At 35.4% G+C, this 19,415-nt stretch overlaps 1 protein-coding gene across 1 annotated transcript in view; it reads left to right on the top strand.

Annotated features, from left to right (window-relative positions):
• Positions 1-19,415, top strand: part of MMP16 (matrix metallopeptidase 16) — a 332,743-nt gene that overhangs the window by 309,771 nt on the left and 3,557 nt on the right. Inside the window, exons 8-9 of the mRNA XM_068525510.1 lie at positions 7,021-7,171; positions 16,033-16,148. Of these exons, the coding sequence (XP_068381611.1) occupies positions 7,021-7,171; positions 16,033-16,148 (267 nt within the window). The remainder of the gene's footprint in view (positions 1-7,020; positions 7,172-16,032; positions 16,149-19,415) is intronic.

The raw sequence follows: 19,415 nt of genomic DNA, 5'->3' as shown, positions 1-19,415 counted from the left end.
AGTAGTGTATTGTTTAGCCTCTATGTGTTTGTGTTTTTTTACACTTTTTTTTTCATAGTGTTGTGTTCAGAAAAGATGCTTGATCCGATTTCAATTTTCTTAAATTTACTGAGGCTTGATTTGTGACCCAAGATGTGATCTATCCTGGAGAATGTTTCATGTGCACTTGAGAAGAAAGTGTATTCTGGTTTCTTTTTTTTTTTTTTAATTACTTATTTATTTATTTTATTTTTGGCTGCCTTGGGTCTTCATTGCCATGCATGGGCTTTCTCTAGTTGTGGCGGGTGAGTGGGGGCTACTTTTTGTTGTGGTGTGTGGGCTTCTCATTGCTGTGGCTTCTCTTGTTGCAGAGCATGGGCTCTAAGCGTGCGGACTTCAGTAGTGTGGCACACGTGCTCAGTAGTTGTGGCTCACAGGCTTAGTAGTTGTGGTTCACGGGCTCTAGAGCGCAGGCTCACTTGTTGTGGTTCACGGGCTTAGTTGCTCTGCATTATGTGGGATCTTCCCAGTCCAGGGATCAAACCCATGTCCCCTGCATTGGCAGGCAGATTCTTAACCACTGCGCCACCAGGGAAGTCCCTATTCTGTTGTTTTTGAATGGAATATCCTATAAATATCAGTCAAGTTCAACATTTAAAGCTTATGTTTCCTTATTTATTTTCATTTTCGATGATCTGTCCATTAGTGAAAGTGGCATGTTAAAGTCCCCTACTATGATTGTGTTACTGTCGACTTCCCCTTTTTACCATTTGCCTTATGTATTTAGGTGCTTCTATGTTCAGTGTATATATATTTATAATTGTTATATCTTCTTCTTGGATTGATCCTTTATCATTATATAGTGTCCTTCCTTTTCTATTGTAACAGTCTTTATTTTAAAGTCTAATTTATCTGATATGAGTATTGCTACTCCAGCTATCTTTTGATTTTCATTTACATGGAATATCTTTTTCCATCCCCTCACTTTCAGTCTCTATGTGTCCATAGGTCTGAAGTGGGTCTCTTATAGACAGCATATATATGGGTCTTGTTTTTGTATCCATTCAGCCAGACTGTGTCTTTTGGTCGGAGCATTTAATCTATTCACATTTGAGGTAATTATCGATATGTATGTTCCTACTACCATTTTCTTAATTGTTTTGGGTTTGTTTTTGTAGATCCTTTTTGTCTCTTGTGTCTCCTGTTTAGAGAATTTCTTTAGCCTTTTTTGTAGAGCTGGTTTGGTGGTGCTGAATTCTCTTAACTTTTGTTTTTCTGTAAAGCTTTTGATTTCTCCATCAAATCTGAATGAGATCATTGTTGTGTAGTGTAATTTGGTTGTAGGTTTTCCCCTTTCATCACTTTAAATATATCCTGCCACTCCCTTCTGGCCTTCAGGGTTTCTGCTGAAAAATCAGCTGATAACCTTATGGGGTTTCCCTTGTATATTTTTTGTTGCTTCTCCCTTGCTGCTTTTAATATTTTTTCTTTGTATTTACTTTTTGTTAGTGTGATTAATATGTGTGTTGGCATTTTTCTTCTTGGCTTTGCCCTGTATGGGACTCTCTGCACTTCCTGGGCTTGATTGACTATTTCCTTTCCCATGTTAGTGAAGTTTTTGACTATAATGTCTTCAAATATTTTGTCAGAACCCTTTCTCTTTGTCTTCTTCTCCTGGGACCCCTATAATTTGAATGTCAGTGCACTTAATATTGTCCCAGAGGTTTCTGAGACTGTCCTTAATTATTTTCATTCTTTTTTTTTTTTCATTCTGCTCCATGGCAGTTATTTCAATCATTCTATCTTATAGCTCATTTATCCGTTCTTCTGCCTCAGTTATTCTGCTATCTATTCTTTCTAGAGTATTTTTGATTTCAGTTATTGTGTTGTTTATCACTGTTTGTTTGTTCTTTAGTTCTTCTAGGTCCTTGTTAAATGTTTCTGTATTTTCTCGATTCTATTTCTGAGATTTGGATCATCTTTATGATCATTACTCTGAATTCTTTTTCAGGTAGACTGCCTATTTCCTCTTCATTTATTTGGTTTTGTGTGTTTTTACCTTGCTCCCTTGTCTGCAACATATTTCTCTGTCTTCTCATTTTGTTTAACTTACTGTGTTTGGGGTCTTCTTTCTGCAGGCTGCATGGCTGCAAGGTTGCCTTTCTTCAGTCTTTTGGTGTTTGCCTCCAGTGTTTGAGGTTGGTCCAGTGGTTTGTGTAGGCTTCCTGGTGTGTGTGTGTGTGTGTGTGTGTAGGGGGTGACTGGTGCCTGCATTCTGTTGGGTGGAGATGGATCTTGTCCCTCTGATGGGCAGGACCATATCAGATGTTGTATTTTGGGATGTCTGTGAGTTTAGTATGACTTTAGGCAGCCTGTCTGCTAATGTGTGGAGTGCATTCCTGTCTTGCTAGTTGTTTGGCGTGAGGTGTCCAGCAGTGGAACTTGCTGGCTGTTGGGTGGAGCCAGATTTTCTTGTTGAGATGGAGACTTCTGAGAGAGCTCTCACCAATTAATATTCCCTGGTCCCAGGAGGTCTCTGGTGATCCAGTGTCCTGGACTTGGCTCTCCCACCTCAGAGGCTCATGCCAACCCCTGGTCAGAGAACCAAGACCCTGCAGTCTGCATAGCATGGAAGAAAAGAAAGTAAAGAAAACAAACTGACAAAGAGAAACCCCAAGACAAATGGTTATAGCAAAATCAAACAGACAAAAACACACAAAGAAATACACATACACACAGAAACAGGAAAAAAAAAAAAAAAACAACAGAGAAAACAAAAAAGAAGAGACCAACCAAACAAATAAATGAACCCAAAGATGAAAACAAACAAAAAAATTAAACTAAGAAAAACAAAAAACAAATCAAAAGCAGAAAGCAAACTAAAAAAAGTCAAAGAAAGTATAAAACACACAAAAATGATGAAAAAAAGAAAGAAGAAAACAAATGGAAAAAACTGAAAACAAGAAAAAAGTAAAGTAAAAATTTAAAAATATAGTTAAAAATATAAGAACAAAACAAAACAAAGAAAAAAACAAAAACCAGGAAAAAATACAATATTACAAAAAAAGTAAAAATAGAAAAAATAAAATAAAAATATATTAAAAATAAAAGCATAAAAAAGAAAAGAAAAAATAAATAAAAATTAAAAGAATAATTAGAAAAGAACAACAGAATAAACAAAACAATAAAAAATAGTAATAATAATTATTATTTTCCTGTAGCCTCAGCTGTCATCGTCCTTGACCCCACAGTGAGCCACAGCCAATCCCTGCCTACCCAGGAAGTACTCCAATACCTCTAAGTAGGTCTCTGGACCTGACATGGGCACTGTGAGCCCAGCTCAGACTTTGACCTGCCCAACTCCTGCATGTAATTCCCCCCAAAGTCCACAGTTGTTAAAGCTAGGCCAACCTCAATTGTGGGGACACTCGTCTATTCAGATATTCCACAGATGTAGGGTTTACCAAGCTGATTGCCAGGATTTAATCTACTACTCCTGCAGCTGCATGGAGAGATTTCCATTCTTCTTTGGTCACACCACCCCTGCGGTTCAGCTTTGCTTTTGGCCCCATCTCTTACCTGCCCAGGCGAGAAGGGGCAAAAGCAGTGGCTAACTTGGGCACACTTACTCACTCAGGCTGGAGAGAGGGCTGGATATGGCAGCCAAAATTGAGATGTGAGGGGAGTGCCTGTGGTGGCAGAGGCCAGCAGGAAGTTGCAATAGCCTGGGGTGCGCTCTTCATTCTCCTGGGGAAGTTGGCCCTGGATCATGGGTCCCTCAGCAGTGGTGGGCTGCACAGGCAACTGGCGGGCTGCACAAGCCACAAGTTGTGGGCAGTGAGCTGCGCTTGCTCACAGGACCCTTGGCAACAGTGGTGGCAGCAGTAGCAGTCAGCTCCTGCCTCTAGGGTCCGAGATAGAAGCTGCAGCTCACGCCTACCCCTGAAGCTCATGTAGACTGTGTCCTCTGCCTGTGAGTGGAAGAAGCTCCTATGGCGGGCCAGCCTCTCTCCTCACACACCACCAACAATGGTTCCTTGTCTCTCTAGCAGGCCCAGGTTTCTTCCCAGACTCCCTCATTTGTGGCACACTAGCCCCTCAGGCTATCTTCATGCAGCCAACCCCAGTCCTCTCCCTGGGGTCTGACCTCTGAATCCCAAGCCTCAGAACCCAGCCCCCCACCTGCTCTGGTGGGTGAGCAGACAAATGTCTCAGGCTAGGGAGTGCTGGGACCCTCTGTACAGGACTCTCTCTGCTTTGCCCTCTGCACACCTGTTGCTGTGCTCTCCTCTGAGGCTCTGAAGCTCCCCCCAGTCCCTGCCAGTGAGTGGACTTCCTAGTGTGAGGAAACTTCTCCTCCTTCACAGCTCCCTCCCAGAGACACAAGTCCTGTCCTGATTCCTTTGTCTTTTTTTTTTTTTTTTTTCTCTTTTCTTTTGCCCTACCCAGTTACATGGAGATTTTCTTGCCCTTTTGGAAGTCTGAGGTCTTCTGCCAGCGTTCATTAGATGTTCTGTGGGAGTCATTCCTTGTGTAGATGTATTTATAATGTATCTGTGGGGAGAAGGTGAGTTCCACGTCTTACTCCTCTGCCATCTTGAGTGTTCTTCCCTGGCAAAAGATCTTTGATAGAGCTTCTCATTTCCACTCTTCTCTCTAAGATCCATTTTCAACAAAAGACCAAAGATCATCTTCTGAAAATAGGAAACAGACCTTATCCCTTTGTTAATTTAATCTCTTTGATGGCTTACCAGTGTACTCAAACTAAGATCCAAGCCCATCATATAGGTTTTCAGTGTTACTATCCTCTTGCTTATTACATTCCATGGATCTTCTTTCAATTTTGATCATATAAAACTCTCCTGGGGCTTCCCTGGTGGCACAGTGGTTGAGAATCTGCCTGCCAATGCAGGGGACACGGGTTCGAGCCCTGGTCTGGGAGGATCCCACATGCCACGGAGCGGCTAGGCCCGTGAGCCACAACTACTGAGCCTGCGCGTCTGGAGCCTGTGCTCCGCAACAAGAGAGGCCGTGAGAGTGAGAGGCCCGCGCACCGCGATGAAGAGTGGCCCCCACTTGCCGCAACTGGAGAGAGCCCTCACACAGAAACGAAGACCCAACACAGCCATAAATAAATAAATAAATAAAATTAATAACAATAATAAATTTAATTTAAAAAAAAAAGCTTATTAAAAAAAAAAAAAAACTCTCCTTTTCTTGGAACACTCTTCCCAGCATTCTTTGCATAGGTATCACCTTCTTCTCTTTCTTTAAATTTGGCTTAAGTGTTACTTCTTCAGAGACGCTTTCCTGATCTCCTTATTTGAAGTAAGTTCCCCTTATGTTTTCTTTTTCTCAACCCCTGATATGTTTCCTTTATAGCATTCAATAGTTTTTCAATTACTATAATTACATTTTTGTGTTTTTGGTTTTCATCTGCTGAATTCACTTGAGTTTGGGATGATCAGAGTAGTGATCAGGTCTGTCTTGTTCTCTTTAGTATCCTTGGTACGTAACATGATACTTGGGACACTGAAGGTACTCAACAAATGTTGTTTTAATTTAAAATGATAACAAATGGTAGTAGAAACTCTTGGGATAAATAAGATTACCCTGGTTACAAACTAGAGACTCCTACCTAAATCTAGCCTGAAGATGTGTTTGTTTGGTTCATTTGTGTTGTGGTGTTTTAGGCTAGTAAGTGGTTTTAAATTTTTTAAAATTCCTTTAGGTATAACATGAATGCTACAGTTTATCATAGTCCTCAGCTACAGTTAGTATTGAAATATTTTAACAATGAGGATGGCCTTACATCTAGTAGAAAGGACACAGGATATTTTGTCAGATATTAAGATACAGTTTTACTTTGCCAGATATTAACCTCAAGAGGAGTTAGTTACTCAAGAAGTTGCTTGAGTATAGAAAGATCCAGGATATGTCTCAATATTTGAATACCTCTGCCACTCCACTCCTGTCATCTCTAGACTGGCCCTTATAAGTATTTGAGTTTGTGACACCACTCTGTCCCTGTAGAATTTAAAATAAGAAGAGAAGAGGGAAGAGAACAGAGTCTTGGGAAATGTCAACATTCAAGGACTGAGTAAAATAAATGAATCTCAGAGAGGAGCAGCTAGAGAAGAAAGAGCAACAACAACAACAAAATGGTTTTCTAGCAGCTCAGGGAGAAAAGTTCTTTAAGTGGGCAACTGTGTCAATAGATAAGGGTGGAAAATTGTAGGCATTGGTGACTCCAGGACAAAAGTTTCCGTAGACAATGTGTATTAAGTCAACTTTCAGTGGAGTGAGAAATGGTTGCAGAATACTTGAGAGTCATACCGAAGAGGGGAGTGGTGTACATAGTCTGTCAGGGGTGTAGGGCATGAGGAAGTGTGTTGTCTGTAGATAATTTCAAAACAGAAATAAAGCTGACTGAAGTTCATCTTTTTTTTTGTATTGCCATACTCTGGCAATTCTGAACAAGTTTAGGGTTAAAATTTTGCTACCTTCAGTCACCACTCTTAAAGAGAAGGATAGTGTAACAGCTAGAAGAGGGCATCAGGTCAAAAGAGGATGACTTAATTAAACTAGCTGGACTTGTGAATGTTTATATATTAAAAGAAAAGGATCAGCCCAGAAGAAGTGTTTTAACAGAGTAGAGGTTGTAATCAGTACAGCAATATGAGGGCATATAAAATGCACAAAACACAGGAATGATTTAGCCTTGAATGAAAATAAGGCCTCTAATTCCTAGAGGAAGAATCCTTGACCCTTGATTCAAAACTGTTTCAATATGGCAAGTTGTAGATCTTTTTTATTTCTTAAATTAACACACAAATTCTGATTACATTATTAAGTAAGTTTTCATTATGTCCACTTTTGAAAATAACATTTATGTTTCAACGTCAGTATTCCAGGTGTGACTGCTACTAAGTTATTTCATGGATTTCATGTAAAAGAATTTTAAATGCATTGTGTTAGTAGATATATTCTAATTTCTGACATTAAATTAGTGTATTCTGCATTTGCACTTATTTCATACAGGTAACAAATATTGGGTGTTCAAGGACACGACTCTTCAACCTGGTTACCCTCATGACTTGATTACTCTTGGAAGCGGAATTCCCCCTCATGGTATTGATTCAGCCATTTGGTGGGAGGACGTTGGGAAAACCTATTTCTTCAAGGGGGACAGGTCAGTACACACTTCACATGAGGAAAACAGTTAACTAATGTTTAGAGAAGTCAATATATCTAGTCTATAATAGGCATGTACATTTGAGGAAAGAATCTGTGCAGATATAAGCACAAGAATTAATAAAATTGCAACCATTTTTAAACATATTTTAAAATAATAGTCAAGATAAATCTTCCTCTAATATACCCAAGTAATGTGACTTTCTTATGAATGTATATATACAGTATATATTCTTTCTCTTCTCTATAATCTTAACATGCTTATAAAACTATATAGGTAGTGTATTATATCTTTACAATGCATTTTCTTGTAATTTTACTTACTTTACTTAAAAAGTACTTTTTAAGAGAGGCTTTTTTTTTTTCCTTTTATATTTAAAGTTAAATTTTACACTTTGCACACAGTTAATTTTGAACATTTTCAAATACCTTCAGTTTAGTCATGAGTTCTATTTCTTAGGACACTATTTATTTAGGTACCAGCAGATAGGTGCGATGAACTAACCAAACTATCACTGGACTAAACACTTTTAGCTTGAAGTATAATATCTCTTTCTATTTTCTGTCATTTCTTTTCCTTTTATGACATTACTAACAGGGTTTGTAAAACAAAGTGAACTATTAGTGTATGACGTACAGTAGCCACTAGGCATACTAACTTCACCCCCTGCCCACTTTTTTACAGATATTACATGTAAAATATAAGCTGAAGGCTATATTTTTATTATTTTAAATTAATATTAGGTTAAAAAGAAATAAAGATGAAAAATCAAATTTTAGTTAACTATTACTAGTTGGGTCAAAATGTGACACTCATAAGTAACCTTCATTGTTAGGTAAAACTTAAATATGTTATTTTACAAGTAAATTTAAAGCACGCACATACACAAACACACATAAAAACAACAGGTTTTAATGAGCAACAAGCTAGTATTGAGTTTGCCTTATAATCTTAACATAATGTAACCCTATAAAATGTCTCCAACTTCATGAGAAAAATAAGGATATAAACCTTGTTTATTTTACACTTTGTAATTTTTGATAGCAAGTGACTTAAAATATTGAGCTTTATCTGTGAACAAAAAGATCCTATCATTTGTGTCCATGGATAAATATGTATACTTTTATACTGTTACATGCTTTTTATACATTAAATTTGTATATATTTCTATGGCAAAATATTCATAGCTTTTAATTCACTATCATGAAACTAAGGTTTTGCTGAATGTTTCTTACTAAATCACAAAACAAAAAAGATTCATCAAACAAAAACTCTATTAATGTAGAAGATATTACTTATCATCAGAAAAAGTATATGACTCTCAGTAAGATATGTGTAGTTAGAGTATGAAAAGAGAAGAATGAAGAAATTGCCACAGCTGGTGACCCCTAATGAAAATAAATCTGTGGACTTACATTCTTTAAAATAACAACCCTCAGGTTGTTAGAGTTTAATTCCTCAGCTGGTTTTAATTGCTTGAATGTACTCTTTCAGGACTAGGTTCAATACAGTCCAGTATTGTCTCCACCCCACCCCCACCCCCAAAAAGGGGTAGAAACAAAAGGCTGAGAAGACACCCTGGAGAAATTAACTTTTACAGGACAAAATATGAAAGCTTAACTTTCATATAACAGCTTTAATGAGGGTTTCATAGATGACAATAAAAACTGCCATTTTATTATCTGTTAGCCATACTTTTAAGAATGTTTCCATTCTAAAAACTTAGCATTTCTTGAAAGAATTAAGTTTAGAAATTAAATGTGGGCTACCTCAAATCAATGAAATCAATGAAGGTTACATACCAAATTTATAATGGAATAAAGATATAGTAAATGAGAAAAGGAGTTTTAGTTAATTTATTTCTGACTTGACAAGCTTCACGCAAAGTATAACAAAATATATAGAAATACTTTGATTTTAAGTTCTGCCTAAATAACTGCTTTTATAGGTTTTAAAAATATTTAAAGCAGGATCCCAATTAATTTCCATGTGTGTGATCTTATATATGAGTTCATGAGTCATAGATGTTTTATAAACAGATGACTTCATATTTGTATAATTGCTTAATTCCAAAGTCACACAATTTATTAATACATTCATTCTAGATTAAAAGTAGATGGAAAAGACATTAAACTATCTAACTCAAACATAAAAACAACAATTTGGTTATCACTTTTATATGAGAATTCAGTGAGTTTTTCTTCCTTATAGGCATTATATATTTACAATACTTATGAATTTTAAATATATATGTTTTTTTCCATGTATATTTTGAGAGAAAACATTTATCTTTATTTATTTCTTCCTCTTATTTCATTGACATTTTTCTGTTTTAAAAAATGTAAAACAGATTTCTATTTCTCTAAGGTTAAGATCAGAAAAGGATTTTAGAGATAACCTAGTCCAGGTGTAAAAAACTCAATTGCTTTAAGGGATCAGGCAAATAATGTATACAGTGCTGGGTACAGGAGTAATATATATGGCAATAGGGCGTGATAGGTACTGTGATGAGCTGGAAAGTACAAATACTCTAGAAAAGCATTCAAAATCAGAATCATTTATATAATCTGCTAGACAAATAAAGCACACCTTTAAATTATATTTGGTTCAAGTGCTGCCATATGTCAGTCCTGCATCATATTCACTTCCTACCAAAGTCTAGACTGCCTCAGTTACATTCCATAGGTATTCATCCTTCTATACCTGACTACCTGTGGTGACAGCATAAATATGAGACAGCCCATTCCATTCTCAATAGCTCTAATTCCTGCTTGCATAAGATTTCTGTACTCATCTTGGCATATCCCTTACTCATTTAGTTAAAACATTCTTTGAGCACATACTATGTGACATGTACTAGGTAATGAAGATATAGTGGTAAAAAAGACCACAAGTATTCTACTCCCATGGTCCTTAGATTCTATTAGGGGAGATAGTTGTAAACAGAGAAGAAATAAATGACCCTGATAACATTGAGAAACACTACAAGAAATATAATAGGTGATGATGTGATAGAGGTTCGTGGGTGGTAAGGAGTGGTTGGGAAATTAGTGTGGAGGTCAAGAAAGGCCTAAATTGTGAAGGGGACACTGATGCAGAGACTTTAGTGGGGAGAAATTTCAACCACATGAAGCTCTTCAGAACAGTGTGTTGTAAGTATACGAAATAGCAGTACAAAAGCAAAAATGTTAGAATGTTCAAATCAGAAAAAAACATTGTGGCTACAACATAGTGGGTAAGTGGCCGAGGAGGTCACACAGGTAAGCAGGGACCAGATTACAAGGCCCAGTAGAACATGGCAAAGACTGGATTTTTAAATTTTAAGTACAATGGAAAACATTGGAGGGTTTTCAACAGGAAAGTGCGTGTTCTGATGTGTATTCAAAAACATCATTATGGCCTCCATGTGAAGAATGGACTTCAAAAGTGGAAGCAAGGAGATTAATTGGTAGGCTGTTGAAGTAGTACAGGGGGACACAATGGTAGCAGTGGAGATGGAGCAAAGAGTTCAGTTTACATTTTGTATGTAATCATAACAAGTTTTTCTTATGCCTTAGATTTTAGGGGTGAGAAAAGCAAATCAAAGACAACATCTAGGTTTATTGCCTAAATAATTGAGTAGATGGTGCCATTTCTGAAGATGTAACAAAGAAGGGAAGGAATATTGGGGGAAAGGGACTAAGAGTTTGAAATGTTCATTTTCGGTTTGAGATAACTGCTTACACACCAATTAGAGAAATCAAGCAGATAGTAACAGTTCACAAGGAAAGGTGGGTTGGAGGCACAGATCTGAGAGTAATTTCATATAAATTGTATTGAAAGTAAGGGCTGACATGAAATCTCATCTGTATAGAGATAGCTAAAGAAGTATAGAAGAAATGATGTTTCTTTAAACAGATCTGTAAATTCAGATTAAAATGTCCGGTTTCACTGTTTCACATATAGCATGGAACTCAGTCCCTCAGACTCCTACTTGCCCTTTTCTTAATATACTATAATTTCATACTTGGATACATTTTGATCTTCATAGCATTTAGCTCTAAAATGTTATGTTCCTAAATCATCTCAGCACCTTCTCACAAATATACCCAAGACTCTCTTGTCATACTTCATTCTAGGCTGAACCGTTGAGGATTTTAAGACATTTTCAAAGAAAGAAGACAGAATTTAGATCTGTTTTGGTTTGTTTTATTATTATTACTACTAATAGCCAAACAGAAAAATACATTTATTTCCTATAGCTTAAGGTGTGTGTTTATGAAGTAATTCCTTTTTGTGTTTTTAAAATTATCCAACAGAGTACAAATTGATATTTTCAATTTTGTTGCATTTTTAATAAGGCTTCTGAAGAAAGAGATTTTGTATGATAATTTGGGTGTGAAAAAAAGTGGCCCTGGGTTTTGTGATAACAGAGGCAAGTAGTCTGACTCTAGAGTAAGAAAATGAGACAAAGTGGATGAAGAAATGACCGGGTCATATGAAATCAACCTTGGAGCCACTTTCTGTTCAGTTTGAGTTCAGTATCAAGAAACATTAAAGTATGTCATTTCAGAATTTTCTATACCATTTATTTGTTCATACAGAAGGAATTTAAGAAATTGTTGTATACTATTACACGGACAACTGTTTTGTCTTATGGTTATGACTCATGATCAAATCTAAAAAATGATGAATAAATCCCATTTCCATTCATAATTTATTTTAAAGGATTCATTTACAATGCTTTTCTCAAAGAATCAGAAATTTAAAGTCATAATTCTACTGCTGAGATTATTGATATATCAGAAGAAAAAACTATAAGCTTTATTTATAATAGCTTCTATCATTTGCTGACCTTACTGCACAAAATTCCAAAATTTTTCCAATATAATATCTAAATCTTAAACCCCTCCAAGTGGTTTATTTACATAATGTTCCAGGTGAATATGCTAATATACTTCTCAATGAACCCGTAAGCCTGTTTTTCAGGGAGAAAAATATCAGTGGGATGAGCTTTTTTGTTCATGTTGAAATATGTTCAAATATGTTAGAAATTAAAATGGAAACCTATATTTATGAATAAGCCATAGCATTTTTATAAGACAGCTGGATATAATGTGTATATATAATAATATAACGGACTGAAAAATATTATGATTGAATATAGTCAGATGATTCTAATCACATTGAAGTTTACTGGATATATATCAAAGCTGACACAGCAGGTAACCTGAGGGTCCAATTTTATGTTGAGTTTTTCAAAGATGGTGAAATGATCCCAAGTTATAGTTTTGCATTATCTACTAACAGAAAGAGGGAAAAATTGCTTTCATCCTGAAAAATTCATACCAGGATTATGTTCCTACTAGAGGGTACAATAAAATTCACATTCCATAAATATTTTCTTGAAATGTGATCTCAATAAATCTTATGTGTCTTGCACATAAGTGCTCAAAAAAGTGTTGGTAGGCAAATGGATCTATAAGCAAATAGAGCAAGGGATGAAGGAAAATTATACTGACACAATGAACATTAAGAATTTGAGTGAGGGCCCCAAGAGGGTAAGATGACAGGGGGATTAATGTAAGAATGCTATGTCAAGGGAAACACTAGCAGTAGTGTGGTAGAAAATTGTACTACACTATGAATCAAAGAGCATTAGTTTGAGTTTCAACTCCGTAACATTCAATAAGAGCAAATGTGACTAAGACATTACCTTTGAATAATATGATGCACAATGCTTTGTCATTGACTGAATTGCGTGACCATATATCCTATATCTATGTTAGGAGCTCAGCATAAGTATGTTTTAATATGCAATATAAAAGATATTTGAAGGATTTTAGTGAAATAAGATTAAAATAATGTATGTATATAAATTTACTTTATAGCTACAAAGCACTACATGAAGAATAGGTATTGTTACATGAACATTGTTATAACTACATCTTGGAGAACAAACCTGGTTTCTGAATATGTAGTAATCTTCCTTAAATCATATGTAGAGTGTGATCCCATTGTCCCTAGGATTTTAAATTATTCCTGGGTTAGCAGAATTTTAAAACTTGCTTTAAGTTCTGGTTTACACCATCTAAAAATGCCATTTATTGTAAGATACATCATAATTTAATCTATCATTGAGGGGAAAACTCTGCCCAGTATACTTTGACATAATATTGAGATGTGAAATACCTATAATAGAGATGTGAAATGTGAAAAAAATATGTATCTTGGAATCCGTGAAATAAGGTATTTGATGATTTTTCTGTGAGAAGTTTTCTTTATGATCAACTTCAGGAACCCATTAATATATATGACTATTGTAAATCCCATTGAAATATTTACTTGAGAGAAGAGATCTGGAGACTCTGAGTGCAATCTCAACCCCATTAATCATGCTATATTCATCACAGCGTGTTCTGTGATAGAGGACTATTCAAAAATAACTTAAAAGCAGATGTTTCCATGAAAGAAAATATACTTTAGTTTTGGTAGAACTTTGCACTCCCTACTTGTCTTCTTCAGAAAGATAAGCCTGGCTACCATTATTTCAGCTCAGTGCTTCTCCCTGAAGCTTTTCCTGATCTCTCTATCAAATCTGCCCTTATCTTCTATGTGATAAGAATCTATGACAAACACCTCTACAGTGTGTTTTCCTGTCTGGATAAAATCTGCCTCGTGGCTTATTATTGGGATACATCCTGAAACAATCTTTTTTTCTTTTCCATGTGAACACTGAAGATGGAGGAAGTGCTAATATTCCACATGTTACTTATCTGAGGTATCTGGGAATCTATAGCAAAACATTCTTTACAAGATCCCACAGCTCTGTAGATAAAGGATTCTCCATAGACCTGAAACAAGAGAATATACAGAAAAGACTGGATTTTTTTTTCTTTTTCTGATTTAAGCCAAATGCCAAATCCCAAGATAATGCATTGTGTGTTACTTCACAAATCTGTTGGTGAAATGCTACTTTTAGCATATGTTAAGGGATGTTTAGTGGTGGTGGGGGGGGAGAAAATGTTGTCAAACATATTTGGTATGTGTAGAAAAAAGAATAGTGACTTTTGAAATGGAACAGAACTGATTATAAGTCATTGTCCTCCAAGAGTTCTCCTCTCTCAAATGGAGACAATGACAATTCTCTCATGAGTTTATTGTGAATAAACATTTGATATAATGCATAGAGCATTATGCCCGCCCTAAAATAGGCAATATCTTGTGAACTCCCAATGGTTTCACTCCAGTTTTGTCAATCTTTTTGAACATTCAGACATAAAATTTTTGACTCTTAGAACATATAGGCAATAATGAGTGATCCAAAGTAGGGAGGTTCACAATTTGTTCCTTAGATGTCTAGTGGGTCTGTGAAAGTGGCCCAATGGCCACCCTGTGAAGGGATGAGAGTTCTGAGAGTTCTGACTCTTAGCAAGCTTTGCTTTTATCTGTTTATCCATCTATACACCAAGGACTCTAGTCAAGACTTGCCCTAAAGTCTACAGTCATATACCCAACTGCCTCATCAACAACTACTTTGATGTTTAACAGGCATCTGATTTTAACACGCTTAAAACCAAACGCACAATTCCTCAAACCTCCTTAACTTACCTTTCCACGCTTCCTTATCTCTCTGAATGGCAACATTATTCTTCCGTTTGTTCAGGCCCCAAAATCCTGAGTTATGCTCAAGTTTGTTCTCTCACATACTGCATTCAATCCATTAGTAATCTCTTTGGGCTTTTTCTTCAAAATAATATCCCAATCCCTTGAATTATCATCATCTCTCCAGTACACATTCTAGCCCAAGGATTACTGAAATGACATCCTAACCGGCATCTCTTCTTCTACTTTACCTCCTTCAACCTGTTTAACTCATAGCAGCAGTGTGTTTCTTTCAAAAATAAGCCATATCTTGAAGGTCCTCTGCTCAAAATCTTCATTGGCTTCACATCTCTCTTAGAGGAAAACAAAAGGTTTTGCCATAGTTTAAGGGTCTATCTAATCACAGGTGCTGGTTCCCACTCTGACCTTGTCTCCCTTTTGCTAACTCAATTCTAGTCACTCTAGCCTCACTGTGGATGCTCAAGCACTCCAGGCTCATGCCTGCCACAGAAACTTTTAATAACTAGTGACTCTACCTGGAATGTTATGCTCCCCAAAACTACAGAATGTTGCTTCTCACTTCTTTCTGCTCTCTGCTCAAACAACGGCTTATCAAAGACCTTGCTATCCAGTAATTTAAAATGGCTGACACATATTCCTAGATAACTTTTTCTGCTTTGTTTTCTTAATAGATCTTACCACCTCCTATGACAGTATGCACTTATTGACAATTTTTTTTTTTTTTTGCCTGTAATCTCTACATATCCTAAAATGTAAGATTGAGAAGAGCTGAGGCATGTCTGTTTTGTCCAAGGTTGTATCTCTGGCACCTACAATAATGCTAGAAACACAGTAGGTACTCAATAAATATTTGTTAAATAAATGAATGGGTAAATGGATCAAGATTATGCTTATTTCAAATGACGTATTCTGGTGCCTAAGTAAGATTTTTAAAAATCATGAAAACCTCTGATTTCTACATAGGTTGGTGATACCCTTTTGAATTGTAACTATGCTTAGCTAGAGTTTTAAAATTAATTTTTAGCAGACTGAATAAATATAAAATAACATATCCATTTTTAGCATATTCAAAAAAGGAACAGAATAAATTGTGTACACTGTCTTTGCATGATTTAAATCAGTTCTGTAAATCACTAAGAAGTACATAGGTAGCATGCAGCAAGGATTTAATGAATGCTAGCTAACTGTTATTGTTTGTATACGTAATTGTCTTTCCTATGCATGTGTTGTTGTTGTTTATTTATCCTTTTCAGGTATTGGAGATATAGTGAAGAAATGAAAACCATGGATCCTGGCTATCCCAAACCAATCACAGTCTGGAAAGGTATCCCCGAATCTCCTCAGGGAGCCTTTGTGCACAAAGAAAATGGTATGCAACATGTGCATTATATATTTCATGAGCTTACTAAGTATTTGAATAATCTAACCTACTTGTTCATTATGTTAAATGATTAGAAAGTAACATACTAGGGTTATCTCATATTATATTTATATAAAATTTCCTTCATAGATTTATATTTAATATTATGCTCAAGATGTTTTTTAACCTCAACCTATTTTAGTTTATAAGAAAAAAAAAGTAATTTTAAAAAAATGAAGAGTGTTAATTCCTTTGAAGTAACCTCACCTATTTTCTACTAAAATTCATGTAAAGATAGTAATAACAGACATATGTGGAACAGGAGCTGGTCACATAGAAGATATGTTATAAATGTGGGCTGAGGATTGTACAACATGTTGCGGATTATAATTTTTCATGTGTGCCTTTGGTCTATAGTGTCAGCAAACAAGAAAGATCCCAGCTCAATACAGTAAGGTTAGAATAGATGCATGATTGCTTAATAACAGAAACAGATCACAGAGCTGCCTTGCTCTCCATCTCAGGATTCGGGATGCAGTCAGATCCTAAGGGAAGTTAGCCAAGCAATGGGTAATCGATGCTCCTGTATCTGTTGGGTAAAGTTTGAACATTTCTCTCCACATTCAGGGATTAGTAAGTAGAAATAAACCATAATAATAATAATTCAAAATAAAATTTATACACAATATTCCAGAACAAAGGAAAGTGACATCAAACTGAAATACAGAGAAAAAGAAAATACCCTCTCAGATGATTTATAATAGGAACCAGAAGAAAATAATACATTATGTGGGTCCTATATAGCATGAAAAGTCTATAACATATGTGCAACAAGAACAAAATAAACATCATTTGCAAGAGCAAAATTAAGTGCATCTGGGGGAGGAATATCAAAAAAAATTAATGAAGAAACAGGGAAAAATGAAAAATCGACACCACCCACTGAAAACAATGGCTGATCATCAGCAAACTGCCAGAGTTTAAGAAAGCTTTACACTGAGTACAAGCTTGAAGGAACTGACACCCAGGATGATACCAATCAGAAAAATCAAACACAAACTGTGTTTTGACCATTGTTATATGTAATTTATACTACATTCTGTGTAATGATATCCCACAAGTAAAACACTGTATGCTAAGTCAAAAAGAACCTTGAAGCCCTGATTATAGCACTTACTGGAATTATAGTTTTTTGTGTATTCTATTGGTTCAGAGAATTAAAGGACCAAGTTAAGATATAGCCTGTATGTGACAAAAGCAGAAATCCACAGGAGAGGAGAGATTGAGATGAAACATATCTGTCTGAGATAAAAAGGAAATCAATAAGAAAATAAAGTTACAATGCAGTCAAATTGGAGACAGTAAAACCATATCAATATATGGCAAAAAACTCCACAAACTATGCAGATGTAGAAGACAAAAAAGTGAAATATAATCACAGGGAAAGCAGAAAACTGAGATGATCCCCTAAAATTAGAGCTGTAACCAAGAATCTAAGGGGGAGAGGAGATTTCTTGGGGTTAGATTAAAGGGGGTTGTTTCAGCCCAGATAAAACCAGCTCTATCTTACATTTACAGAAGTTCTACCACTGCTCTAGACTGCCCACAATAAAAGTTATCACACACTATACAAAAATATATGCAAAGAAAATTAAGCCAAGATCTTACCAGTGATTAAGTATAGCAAGTTTGATAAATTTTTTTCAATTTCTTTCCTTTATTAATATTCTAAAATGAATATAACTTTTATAATAAAATAACTTTTAAAATAAGTAATAACTATTTCAAAAGATTGAAAAAGTATGCATAAGCTTAATTCCTTAGTATATTAACTGTTTTTATCTTCCCTGTTTCTATTTGCAAGTCCATTAAAATTTGAGATTTGATTCAGGTTCTCTGGAAATAAATCATAATTATATAAAGGTAACAAAAAAACCTTCTGGCTGCATCTTGCCCCATGATTTTTCATATTCTTGTCCATCTGAAAATAATATTTGTTTAGTATAAATGGTTTCCTTACATTCAGAATTTAATATTTTCTTTTCACATGGCAAAGAATAACTTTGTAAAGTACTGGCAAAAAAACAAAGCATGTTGGAAAAACCAGTGCTTACAAACGACAAAAAACTACAGATGAAACTTCAACACATCTATGTCTTCTGTACCTTACCTGGTCCAGCCCCTTCTTTGATATCCTTCAACATTGAGATCACTTTTGATCTTTCAGGAATCCTTGAATATCCTTTTTGGTACACCATCCCTTGCACTCAAAAATCTCACATTACAACAATCAATAAATTTATATGCCTGTTTGTTATCCCCTCTAGTGTAAACTCTTCAAATGCAGTTACATAGTAACCATTCAATAAACATTAGTTGTTGAAATTAATTTTATCCCTTCCATTACTCTAGACCTTCACTCCCTTCAGTGAAGGAGATCTCCTATTTGTTTGAAACCCTTGTTCTGTAGGGTAGCGATATTAATCAATCTGGAACGTCTTAGCCTAGATAGTCTACCAATAGCAAATTCTCCACTTTTAATTCTCTATTCAAACCTCATGCTTGTGTTTTTTTTACCTTGAACTCAAATTTTACACAACTTCTTCCCTTATGTTTTTTATAGAAGAGCAAGCTCAATTTATTGAGTAAACACACTTATATTTATATAAATATAAATAAATGTATATACTTAAAGTAATTCCCTATAAGGATAAGTCCATGCACATGATACTTGACAGTCATAAAATCAGAGATGATAGAGCAATGAAATGTTTTTTCTAATTCTTCACCCTTCCACCAAGGTAGGAATTTCTTCCTAGGAATCTTCTCCTTATGGAAGTTTTCAAAAAAAAAAAAAAAAAAAAAATCCCAGAAGCTTAAAATTGAGCTATAGATTTTTGAAGATGTTTTCATATTAAGGTGGAATATGCCTTCCTATAATACCTATTGATATTAATTCTGCCACCTTGGCCAATGAAATGTGAATATGTGGTGCGATTTACTGACTTCCCACCATCTATCAGTTGTGCTACATAAATTTATCTAATTTAATTGTCCAACACAAATACCTCTTTACCTCATTTATAATTATTTATGAATGAGGAAAACAACATCAACTAGTTTAATTAACTTACTCATGGTCATGAAAGTGGTGATATTATATGTCTACGGTTTGAAACTAGACCATTCTAGCCTCACTGAATTGCTCTAATGCACTCTCTCCAAAGAGGAAAAATTAAAACATCTTTTCCTACATTATATCATTAAGGTAATTGA

The sequence above is a fragment of the Eschrichtius robustus genome, chromosome 17 (genome assembly GCF_028021215.1).
Source record: "Eschrichtius robustus isolate mEscRob2 chromosome 17, mEscRob2.pri, whole genome shotgun sequence".
Classification (NCBI taxonomy): domain Eukaryota; kingdom Metazoa; phylum Chordata; class Mammalia; order Artiodactyla; family Eschrichtiidae; genus Eschrichtius; species Eschrichtius robustus.
The sequence above is the reverse complement of the archived record's forward strand: the minus strand, read 5'-3'. Positions and strand labels throughout refer to the sequence as shown.